General features: G+C 35.7%; 1 protein-coding gene, 1 long non-coding RNA gene and 1 other non-coding gene across 5 annotated transcripts; 2 read left to right on the top strand and 1 right to left on the bottom strand.

Moving 5' to 3' along the window:
- Window positions 1-3,103: 3,103 nt before the first annotated feature.
- LOC130814532 (protein FAR-RED ELONGATED HYPOCOTYL 3-like) lies at window positions 3,104-5,998 on the bottom strand. Its single transcript, XM_057680628.1, has 3 exons — window positions 5,070-5,998; window positions 3,935-4,987; window positions 3,104-3,856 (listed from the first exon to the last, which is right to left on the bottom strand). The coding sequence occupies exons 1-2, from the start codon at window positions 5,743-5,745 to the stop codon at window positions 4,524-4,526; spliced, it is 1,140 nt and encodes a 379-aa protein (XP_057536611.1). The 5' UTR covers window positions 5,746-5,998; the 3' UTR covers window positions 3,104-3,856; window positions 3,935-4,523.
- A 1,231-nt stretch (window positions 5,999-7,229) lies between these two features.
- On the top strand, window positions 7,230-12,301 carry LOC130814531 (uncharacterized). 3 transcript variants are annotated; one of them, XR_009042441.1, is made up of 5 exons: window positions 7,230-7,781; window positions 8,331-8,379; window positions 8,472-8,525; window positions 8,999-9,125; window positions 9,580-11,726. It is a non-coding gene; the product is annotated as an uncharacterized LOC130814531 (long non-coding RNA). The 3 variants fall into 3 exon arrangements; XR_009042442.1 differs by lacking the exon at window positions 8,331-8,379 and adding an exon at window positions 11,762-12,301 and having other exon boundaries at window positions 7,561-7,781; window positions 9,580-9,795; XR_009042440.1 differs by lacking the exon at window positions 8,331-8,379 and having other exon boundaries at window positions 9,580-11,724.
- On the top strand, window positions 11,189-11,334 carry LOC130816772 (small nucleolar RNA snoR134). Its single transcript, XR_009043311.1, has one exon. It is a non-coding gene; the product is annotated as a small nucleolar RNA snoR134 (small nucleolar RNA).
- Window positions 12,302-12,363: the final 62 nt, after the last annotated feature.

Below are 12,363 nucleotides of genomic sequence, written 5' to 3'. Positions count from 1 at the left end.
TTACCATTTTACCCTTACTTTATAAAAAATTAACAATATTGCCATTAAGGGTGAAATTCCTATATATACCACACTCCACCTAAAATTATTCTCACTACAACTAAATACAACTCACTAAAGCTAAATCTCGGAGCAAAAATTAAGTACAATCCCCAAATTATTAATCGAGGTAAGTTATTTTTAATTTAATTAGTTGCAAAAGAAAAAAAAAAATTTCAAAACGAGGCGCCCAGATCTGGGCGCCTTGTTTTTATTTTTTTTTTTTTTTCGTGTATTTAGGATTAATTAATATAAATTTTGAATTATTATTGTAAATTTGTATGTTGTAATGTGTAATTTTTATATTTTTTAGTAAATTTTATATATTGTTTTGAATGCAAAAGAAAAAAAAATTGAAAAGGAGGCGCACAGATCTGGGCGGCTCTACCCCGGTTCAGGCGCCCAAAATCAGGCGCCTGAACCGGGGTAGAGCCGCCCAGATCTAGGCGCCTCGTTGTGAATTTTTTTTTTTTTTTTCGTGTATTTAGGATTAATTAATATAAATTTTGAATTATTATTGTAAATTTGTATGTTGTAATGTGTAATTTTTATATTTTTTAGTAAATTTTATATATTGTTTTGAATGCAAAAGAAAAAAAAAATTGAAAGGGAGGCGCCCAGATCTGGGCGCCTCCCTTTTTAATTTTTTTTTTTTTCGTTATATTTAGGAATAATTAATTTAAATTTTGAAGTATGTTATTATTGTTGTTAATGTTATTATTATTAATTTTATTTTTATTATTATTGTGATTGTATTTTTTTTTTATTAAATATATGTTAATGTTATTATAATTAATTATGTTATTATTAATGTGATTGTTATTTTTTTAATTATTATAAATATGTTCATGTGTTGTTTTATAAATTATTAGTGTAAATTTGTATGTTAATTTTTTTGTTGTTAAATTATTATTTATCTTTGAATAAAACTGTAAAAATTGTAGAAAATGGCTGGTAATCAAGGAAAAGGAAAAGGTTTTTTAAGCAATTGTTGAGAGGTAATAGTTCAAGGCCTACTTTACTTAGAGGGGACCCGCATGAGAGGGGGGTGACGGGTTCTGCTAGGAGGGCTAGGCATGAAGAGGCTGTCAGACATAGTGAGGCCCAAAGGTCGAGAACGCTGAACCAAGTGCGTACTCCTATTGATGACCAGGCTGACAGCCTCCAGAGTAGTTGGGGGGTTTATAGTGATGATGATAATGATGCTGATGATGTTCAGTTCCAAGGTACTGAGTGTCGCCAAGTGGACTGGGCTGTTGTTCGCGGCCCCGACGACAGATTTGCGCGGGGCGGCCCGAGTTCTTCTGCCGCATCTGAGCGCGCAGGACGTAGTTTTGTCGATAATTAGCCCTCACAGTCCACTAACACGGACTGGTTAGTGACATCACCCCAGCCCGGTGGGCCGACAGATACGCGACTGATCCCTAGCTATGGCGGGCACATAGCTAAACTTATTTATGACGGCTCCGAGCGTACGCCTCCGATTCTAGAATGCCGTATTAGGAAGAGACCGGTGGAGTCCATCATCGGACTGAAGGATATGTCCGATGCGCTAAACGATGTTCTACCTGCCACTTCCCTCGGCCGACTACCGGTCATTATGCACCAGCACATCGATTGTGCTTTGATATCTGCATTCGTCGAGAGGTGGCAACCGGATACGAACACCTTCCACATACCCTGGGGAGAGATGACGATTATGTTGCACGACGTGCAACGCATATTGGGTATTTCTATTGAAGGTTCTCTGCCGGCTGAGCCTTCGGAGGCGGAGTGGGAGGTTGGTATCACCAATCTGTTCGGGGAGCCTCTGTCTGAGCTTCGGCGTAAAGGTTCATTCACCGACGGATGCATAACCGTTGCTGAATTGATGCGGCTGTGTCATAGGTTGCAGGCCATGGATACCCAGAAGACAGCGTACTACATGGCTGTCATCGGCTCAACCTTGTTGGCGGATAAGTCCAGAATTGGCATGCGACCTCACCCGATACTTGCCGTGAACGACGATCAGCAGGACGTGGCCTGGGGTGCGGTGACCTTGGCGTTCTTGTACAGGCAGCTCGGAATGGCATCTAGCGCTGGTTGCAAGACCATTGCTGGATGCCTCACATTGCTCCAGACATGGATCTATGAGTACTTTCCCGCTTTCCGCCCTCATGCTCGCCGAGAAGATGTGCCAAACATGACTAGGGCGGAGATGTGGACACCGAAAAAACCATGTCGTGAGCTGGACAGGTTGAGGGACTGCCGCAATGTTCTTGATTCAATGACGGAGACTCAGGTACTGTACATTACATTTTGTCATGCATGTTGTTTTCAATTTATAGTATTTTTTTGTGAACTTCGCTTGTATGCAGGTTGAATGGACTCCCTACAATTCTGCTGCTGGTGCGTTGCTAAATGATCACCCACGCACCACCGTAATCGGGGGTATCACGTGCTTTGATGTTGTGGAGGTGTATTTGCCGGAGCGGACATTGCGACAGATTGGGTTCGTGCAGGCTATTCCTCCCGCTCCTATTAGACCAACCAAGGTTGTCCGACCGGCACACGGTACCTACTACGTGACCTTTCCTTCTGCTGCTGTATATTTGGAGGCATGGAGTAGGTTCCCCTATAGTGCCCGCCTTGTTGAGCAGGGACTTTGTCGGGCTTCTGTTCCTTTTGAGGCTGAACCTAATTACGTTGATTGGTTCAAAGTGTGCTCACACCCGTACATAGCCCCGGACGAAGGGCCTACTTCCGGTCCTGGTCCTTCTCAGAGCAGATCTGAATACGTGAGTTTTATTATCATTTTTTTTCAGATTATTTTTTTAATGAATTAATAACGGACATTATCCTTTTGTGTTTTCAGTTCCTGAATGAATGGCCCAGTCGATTCGGTCCACTGGCAAGACTACCTGCTAAGGTTGCGGATTTGAACCCCCGTCAACGACATGCGTTAGAAATATACCTTAATGATTGTAGAGATTTATTTGAAGAATGGCAACTTTTTAAAGGGCATGACCCTGCATAGTCTGTACAGAAACTATTTTACATTTATTATTGCATTTCTTTTCGTCAATGAATGTCATTCGTATACACAATAGTATAATTATGGATTATATACAATTTATAATGAATGTCGTGTATAAATTCTATGGAGTATCTAAATTTACAGCATCGTCAGCGGTGGTATTAGTTGGTTGTGAACGTGGCCCGCATAGATTATTCCAGAGCATAATCCTCGTACTGAAATGTGTGTCAAGATGTTTGGTGAAATTGTCAGCTGCTTGTTTCCAACTTGGATGGATCGGCGGTAGAGGGGACGAATCGTCGTTCATTAAAAGTTGAACAAAATGATTTCTATTAACCCAACATATATGTATTACTTTATTTACACTATTCACGCCCGATGCTTTCCTTAACGGGAGAATCAAACAGTTGTATTGCGGATTACAGTCAGCAGAACCATAATAAGCAATGGCAATGTTTAGAAATGTTGCTGCAGAGTACAAAGCCATCGGTGCATCCATCCAGTGCATGAAAGGAGCAGGTGCATTTGCGTGTGCACCTATTCTGAATATAGAATCGTCTAGTTCCTCCTGGGATAGATACAAAGTTAGGTATTGCGCTCTATTCATTTGCATTTCCATGCTCATAGCACGCCTTAAAAGAGGCCATGCTTCCTCGCCTCCCAGCTCTGTGACGGCAATTGCTCTAAATCCACAGTTACCATCACCTAACACATCAATCTAGTCGAACAAGTAAGGAGGAAGGATAAATGGGATGTTATTAGGCCATGGAAAGTGTGAAAAATCTCGACCTCCAGGATCATCTACAATAAATGTAAATAAAGTTAATATGCGTAAACTGAGACGAATTAATGCAAAAAACGAAAAATATAGTCAAGTACCGGATAAGTTGAAACTGAACTTAATTCCTACTGAGGATTGCGTCTCTCGACCACTAGATCTCCCGCGGGAAGAAGATCTAGACCCTCGACCGCGAGAAGATGATCTGCTATATTCAAATGAACTTTTTCTCCTTCTCATGTTTTTACTTGTTCTTGGTCTTCCCTTTCTCGGTGGACTAGCGTACGGCTCAGGTATTTCCGCGCCATCTGGGTGTAGTTCATATTCAAGTAACTGAGACATTCGGCGAACAACAGCGGGATCAGATTTGAGGACTTCATCGACCAGAGATTGAAAGTACTCTTTGTCATTGGCGTTCGGGTATCGTACTCCTTCATCGGTTTCGTCTCCTACCTCGGTGTACCTCAAAGTACTCCAGAATTCATGAATGTCATCCAAATACAAAGCACCATGTGATCCGATGGACATATGTAAATAACATGCACACGGCAATCCATGGGTTTGTTGAAGTACACAACCACATTTGTTAAACACAAAATCACCGAGTTCTAACATGCGGTTATACTCAAGCTGGAGCTGCTCCAAGGCATAGAGAGATACGTGGCGATATAGAGGTCTAAAGTAATGCTGTCACATCGATCTTTGTACAGAAGACATGGAATCCTGTAGCGCTTGTCGGATTGTAGCTTGCTGATTTGTAATCTGTGCGTGCGCCCTTTTGAAAAGGGTATCGAATGAGCTATTACCGCTACCAAGGTAATACTTAAAAGACGAGTGTTGGCTTTCAACTCTGCTGGTAGTCCGGTTACCCAAGTGTAAACAATCATTCGTCCACGCACGGACAAATTTCTCTCTCAGTGGAATCCATGTTCCAGTCAAATACCGAACGACCTTTTTGTTCCTAACCGACCACGTACTGACGATCACTTGCCATTTATCTTCATATTCCTCGATCGTAGAACTTTCAACCAAGGGGTTCCATCTACTTTTCCTGAATACCTGCCCTTGTTGATTTTTCTTGCCGCCACACAACTTGTCCACCATGTTCTCAACGTCGTTGCCAATATGCCAGATGCATAACAAATGCCGCACATCTACATTAAACAAAACATTGAACGTAATTAAGACATTATCATTAGATATAACCACAATAATGAATCAGCAAAGCCTTTTTACCTGGGAAGACGTCACGAATAGCTGCAGATAAACCTTCGTCTCGATCGGTTACAATGACGCTAGGAGTCTGAGCAGTGCCGAAAATATCTCTCAATCCCTGCAGCACCCACGAATACGACACAGCCGCCTCATCTCGCATCAAACAAAACGCAACCAAGAAATTGTGATTGGTTGGCATCATTCCGTTCACTTCACATAGTGGCCACTTTTGTTTGTTCGTTTTGTACGTTGTATCTATCAGCACAACATACGGCCACGTACGTATCATTTGGATAGAGGTAGGATTTGCAATTAATAGTCTGCTCAATTGCCCTTCGTTATCCAAGTCTGTCCATACCACATAATTAAGTTCTGTGGCCATATGAAGACAGTGTTGAAGGGGAGTCCTACCCTCCATCTCTTCTTTCCTTATTGATTGTCTAATATTATATATCTGATTCAGACTAGCATAAAAACCAGGAAAATTATCTCTAATAGAATTCATAATAAAGGCCGGTTGCATTCTGGTTGCACTAAGCTGTCGTATGTGCTCCCGAATGTCTACATTAATCCTATTTGCCCTTACATGACCATCTCTGTACACCAAGAACGGGTGGTTATGTTTTCCCTTTTCACCAGGACACACCCTTACTGTCCAAGGTCTTTCTGGTGGTTTACGACTACTTCCTACAATCATAAATTTACACCCGCAACTTCTACTTTTAGAACCAGGTCGGGCAGTATTATCTAGATTATGTACATCACCCCTAATATTACCATAGCGGTGACATCTTAAATAGACACTAACTCTAGAACGTCCTTCTTTCTTTTTATAAGAAGCACGTGTAAATTGAAAACCGATTGTTATTGCTATCGCATCGGCCCAACTATGTAACTCATCTAAGGAGATATATTCCCTATCCGTAACAAAGCTACCGGAGTAGTCTACGTTGTCTCCAAAGTTTTCAAACTCCTGCAAATTTGAAATATAAATAATATAAATTAAGTACATTAATGACTACAATAATAATAATAATAATAATAATGACAACAACAACAACAAATTAAAAACATTACGTAAATAAAAAAATCTTAAAAATTTAAATTTATCAACAATAAAAATTTATACGGAAAATAAAAAAAAATTAATACGGAAAATAAAAAATAGTACTAACAATAATAATAATAATAATTAAAAAAAATTAATACAGAAAAAAAAAAAATTCACAGGCGCACAGATCTGTGCGCCTGAACCATGATTCAGGCGCCCAGTTTTTTGCACCTGAACCATGGTTCAGGCGCCAGATTTGTGCGCCTTTTTTTTTTATTTTTTTTATTTTTTCAATGACAACTTTACGTACCGCATCCGACTCATAGTCGTTTTCGTTAGCCATATTTAACCAATTACGGGTTACCACTTCTTTAACACTTTTTAGAGAGATAATACCAGTTTTTAGAGAGATAGTACCGTGTTTGAATTCGTATTTCATACGCATCTCAGAATTCCATATATATAGACAAATCTTATGCATTAAATTCTTATTAGTGTTATTAAGCGTGATTTACATTTATTAATTAAATTTTAAGTATAGTGGCAATTTTGTAATTTTTTAAATACAGGGGCAAAAATGTAATTTTACAGGGGGATGGCGATAAAATAAAAAAGGGGTGGCGAAAAATAGCATCACCCAATTCCTTTCAAGGGGAAAATCAAGAAAAATAGATAAATCAAGAAAAATAGTGAAAAAATAAGTAGATAATGAATGAATAAGTTGAAATAATAAGTTAAATGTACAGACAGAATTTAATGAAAAAGAAAGTGGTTAGAAATAGAAATAAGACAGATTTAGTAGGATAAAAAATAAAAAAGGTAAATTTAATGAGACTGAGAAAATAACTAGTTTTATGAGTATTAAACTTAGCAAAAGTCAATATGGTACATTAATATTAACATAAATTAATGAAAAAAAATAATTATTAGTAAGAGAATTTTTATAGTAATTGAATTAGTGCATTGAACTGCATGGAAAAGCAAATGTTGCAAGTAAATTGGATATACAAAACATTATAGAAGTATATACTATATTTATTACTTAAAGAGTCCATAAACTGAGTCAACTATAATTTAGGTGTTTAGTTAAAGTTCGTGATATTTTATCATATTATCAGTATCAAGCCCCTGATACAAGAGTCAGCATACACCCTATTCTAACTCATTAGTATGAGTATGATAATTTTCTTTCACGTTGATTTTTTATATTATGTCAACCCACCAACAAATCATTATATAATGTAATATCCCTATCAGGGATGATAAATATCATTATCATTATCATATCTAGTATATTCCAGTCATAAAAACTATAATCCGACTTTAAAAATGAGAGATTGATGATAACTCATATCTAAATTGTTTTACCTTTTAAAAATTAATTTCTATAATTTCCACATAAATTATTATTCAATATTCAATCTAATGAACAGTTGCCTTTTATTTGCGGCCAAGTGGAATTGGAAACCGCTAAGATTGCTCCACGAAGCTGCTTTCAACTATTCACTTCATCATTCTTTCACTCTTTCAGTTTCAACTTAACCTCCTCATTATTGTATTCCAGTTCCACGATATGCTTCTGTTGATTTTGATCAATTGCTTCCTTCATAGAGGTGTCTCCCTCTTCTCTAATCTTGATCAATTGCGCTTTGAATCTCGATCCATTCTTGAACATTCATAAGGTTAGTTCATTTGCTTGTGATTAATGGTGAGATTTGCGTCTTCCTCTTTTTTTATATGTAATAGATAGATTGTTTTTGCCTCCTTTTCGGTTTCTTTCTCTTCATCAATTGCGTTTTGTGTCTCGATTGTTTAGATTTTTGGGTTAGTGATTTTTCATTTTTTAGGGTTTTGTTTTTAATGTTGTTTTGATTTTGTTTTAATTTTTTCAGTTTCGTCTGATTTTTATTTTCCATATCATTGCTTTCCATTGTTTAACTGTCCGAAAAATTGATTGTGAACAACATGAAATTAACCCAGGCAAACTATTCATTGTTAGATCCGTCCAATTTACTTCACGCTTTTCTCCTGAATCTCGCTTCATACATTTCTTCACGCCAGTTCACTTTTTGTCTTGCTTTTCATCTGAGACAATTTTACTAAAGTTGTTTCCTTAATTTGCTTTTCATTTTTGTTTTGCTTTTCATCTGAGACAATTTTAGTTAAGTTTGGTTCTTTAAATTGTTTTTTTTTTTTTTTTTTTTTTTTTTTTTTTTTTTTTTTGTATTTAGGGTTTTCATTTTGGAATCATAAAGCTAATGAGATGTCGCTGTGGAAGAAGTAAATTTTTCGATTTGAATTATTTTTCTGTAATTTTTGATGAAGGATTAATTCAGGGTTTTTAACAATATTTGTTGTCTGTATATATGCAGTTACTGGACAAAGCAAGAAGCAGAGCTCAAGAAAACGCTCTCACCATTGAATATGTAAATATAAACAATTCTCTTAATCATATGCTTTGCAACTATAGAGAATCATAAAAATTTGAGTTGTAATATGCTAAAATCAACATCAGTTTTTTTTATTTTTTTATTTTTTTATTTTTTTTTTAAATTTTATTTTTTATTATTATCTCATGTATATAAACAGAAATGCAAGATGTAGAATTATGAATAATTCTTGCTTTGTGTAATTTGTTCATGATCTGTGTTGCTTTGTTGCTGATCAGGTTTGGTCTTTATTTTCATCTGATTTTTGGAATGAATTTTTGCTTTTTATTTGAGTTTGGATCTTCATCAAATTTTCATTTTCCTTGAAATGATTCAATTTTTTTTTATGAAGCTGTGTTTGATTAATTGTCTTAATGGTCCTATTTTAATTCATACCCTAAACTATCGTCAATAATTTGTTTTGCTGGAGCATCAAATAAACATCCTGATGATTTGAAGTCACTTGACAGAAAGTCAATGCTATCTCAATGATCTCAGCGCCTGAGAAGGAATTAGAACAAGCTTGAACGCGTATTGAGGGGTTGGAAACCGAAAGACGATCCTCAAAGAAGAAGATTGAGCACTTGAAGAAACTCGGTGAGGAAATTGTTACCTATGTTTTTGCAATTTTCTTCTTATGTTATACTTTTACTCTTACAGGTCAGCTTTCTTTGCTTTTTTTTTGTTCCTTAATTTGCCCCTGAGTTGGTCAAGTTTGAGTCTTTGATGGTTGTATATTGCTTAATATGATTGAATCTGATGTAATATGTCATTTGGGTTGTAAAGTTTGAGACTTTGATTTTATTTTAGTGATCATTTTGATAGAATTTGAGATGTTCTGGTACTTGGTTTGATAATTCTATGATCATTTTGATTGATTTAGAATTTTTGATGTATCACTGCATTTGTAATTTACCCTATTTTTATCATGAAATTTTATTTGAATTTTGTACTTTGATTTCTTGTGTGAAGTAGAGGTTTTATAATTATCTTGTGTGTTGATAATATCAATAAATTGGGCTTCGGTTTTGAATTTTTTCAATATTATTAGGTATCCCGCTCTTGCATCTGTTCTTCGTGCAATTGAAGCCCTTTCTATGATGTATGATTATTCGGAAGGAATGTGTTCAAATAAGGAAGTTCTTCAGATGGCTATGGAGCTAATCAAAATACCTGAAAAGCTGGAGGTGAACATTGAAATTTTCTGTAAATGATTGGAAACAAGTTCCCTGGATGCTTTTACTATTTGGCACTGAATCTCTTAGAGGTAGAGATCCTTCTATAAAGGTTCAATCAAGTGGAAAATTTAGTTTATTTGAAGTCTTGCATTTTTGTGAAAAGTTAGTTGCATTTGTCTTCATTTTGGTTTGGTTTGGATTAAACTTGATGTTTATTTGAAGTCTTGCATTATAGTTGAAGTCTTGTATTTTTGTGAAAAAAGAAGCCCAGATCGGGAAGCAATTAGGGTATAATGCTCTCTTACCCTTTTGGATTATTGTGGGTTATGTAGACGATCGATTTTGTAGTTCATAAGTTTCATTTTAATTTATATTCAAGCGAAGATGTTCCATCAAAGATGAAGACACTAGAAGGCTATGTTCGTTGATTTTAATTTTCTGTTGGGTTTGTTATTTTCTCTTTTATTTGTGCTTTTGGGTCAGTCTTCTTGTTGTTGATTGCAACCCTGTTAGGTTTTTATCACTTGGAGTATACTGGTTGAGAAATGGATTGGACTTGATTGAATTATGTTGGCTATATAATGATATGAGTTAATAAAAAGTGATGCATATATCATACCTAAGAGTATAACTTCAGCAAAATTTTGAACCAGGAGTAGCTGAAATTAAGAAAAGAGGCGAGGTTTTGGTTTTTTGTTTAGGTCTTGGTTTTTTCGTTGAGGTTTTGTTTTTTCGTCCTATTCTTTTATTTATTTGTTTATCTGTCTTCAATCGGGTTCTTGATTATGGAGTTTGTTGTTCTATCTTTCTTCTTAATCCTTCTGATTTTTGAAGAAATTGCTGTTCTATCATCACTTGATCTTGTTTCAAAAATTGGCAGAGTACTAGAAGAAATTAATTTGGCTTTATTGTTCTTAAATTTCTTGTTAATTGCTCATGCGTGCCATTGGAAATGCTACAATTAACTTTTGTATGTGAGAGCTTTATTTGAATAATGTAATAATGGTGAATGATGGAGGAAGAGTATTAAGCTAGGCTTTGGCAATCAAAGTTGATACCTTAACAAGTTTAGATTATAGTGAATGACGGGCAGAGTTCAATTATTTAACAAGGTCATAATAGTAAATTGCTAGTGGTTAAGGAAAGGAATAGTGCTTAGGATTAATGGAGGAAAAGTTTTGAATCAATTTCTTTGTTGAAGGATCATGATGGAGGAACTGTTGAGTATAAGATGATTGAGTTCAATTCCTTCATAAGGCTAGGGTTGAAAGAAGATGTTTTAAGTGAAAACTTAGAAGATAGAAAATGATGTACTAAGAAATTATTGAACTTGTTTGCATTATTTTTTTGTAGGAATTCAAAATTAGAGTTTAAGCCATCAGTCATTTCTCGTTATTCAAACTCCATGTTTTAACCCTTAATAAGGAATTGAACTCTCCATCTTCCCTTCTATCTTCCAAAAACATCGGATAGTTTCTAGATTTGCACGTTGCACCCTGGGCTTCTCTGAAATTTACAATAATGATGATGCCAAGCCCCAATGCTCATGTTATATTCTGCCGCTTGTGCTGCAGTTTATTCGCCTCTTTGTTTTACGTTTGATCTGTGTCTAAAGAACGACCACATCTTTTTTACCTCTTTTTTGCCTCATACACCTTTAGGCTTTTCTTAATTCCTAATTTGCTCAAATATGTGATAGTGGATATTGTTTTCTTCTTTTGGACCAATACATCCAATTTGAATTTTTAGTTTCTTTCGTGTCATTTTTGGTTGATTGGATATCAGAAAGAAGTTTTGTTATCGTAGGTTAAGATTTCTTCTTCAATATACATTTATAGAAGTCATGCATACTATATTGTATATTGTCTTTTTCGTTCCGTAACATAATAGAAACTTATTCCGTCTTATATTAGACGGGATTCGACAAAAAAAATCTTCATTTCATTGAATAGAAGATTTAACCCGTCTTTTTTGTTATTTTGTAAAGGTAGAATAACAAGTTTTGTGATTTTGGTCACAATGTAGTTCACTTTGTTTCTTTGTTTCTTTGTTCAGGTCGAAGAGCAAACAGCTAAGAGTGGTGTGATTGTAAGCCTTTACACATAGGTGTTTAAACGAGAATTTTTTAAATCGATGGCAGTAATTTACTTTGACAATTTGAATTCCAAATGTTAGTTCTGGGAGATCGAAAGGTGGAAGCTTATCTATTAATAGACAATAAGTATAGCTTCTCATTATTGCTTAACTCTCAAAGTTATAAGTAGATGTCCATATTGTTCATAACTAATAAATGTAAACCGAAGAAGGAAACATTGACGTTGTGAATACTAAAGAATGTAGCTAGATTTTCAACTTGTAGAATGAAGATGATGCTTTATCGCTTTCACCTTTGATGTAAATACGCTTTTGATATTGTTTGTACGTTATAGCTAAAAGAAGATTGAAGAGACATGTTAGAATGGCTTGAATATACGAGTGATGATGTTGTGTTGGGTGGCATTCTACTCGTTTGCTGGTGGTAATTAAAATGGTAGTGCTTTGTTTTTTCAAACAACTCCCATCATTCTTACAACTTTTATGTGTCTATTCTTGAATTTGCAATGTAAATATTCATGTGAATTGTTTTCGCAAATGATATTTAGGTGATGACATTATGG

The sequence above is a fragment of the Amaranthus tricolor genome, chromosome 6 (genome assembly GCF_026212465.1).
Source record: "Amaranthus tricolor cultivar Red isolate AtriRed21 chromosome 6, ASM2621246v1, whole genome shotgun sequence".
Lineage (NCBI taxonomy): Eukaryota > Viridiplantae > Streptophyta > Magnoliopsida > Caryophyllales > Amaranthaceae > Amaranthus > Amaranthus tricolor.
This window is presented reverse-complemented; position numbering and strand designations above follow the sequence as displayed.

Bases quoted from the DNA above. Each gene is read 5' to 3' on its own strand.
- LOC130814532 (XM_057680628.1), bottom strand. From the start codon at position 5,745: ATGATTGTAGGAAGTAGTCGTAAACCACCAGAAAGACCTTGGACAGTA. The intron at 4,988-5,069 runs GTAAAAAGGCTT...TGTTTAATGTAG, and splicing joins TATTCGTGACGTCTTCCCAG to ATGTGCGGCATTTGTTATGC.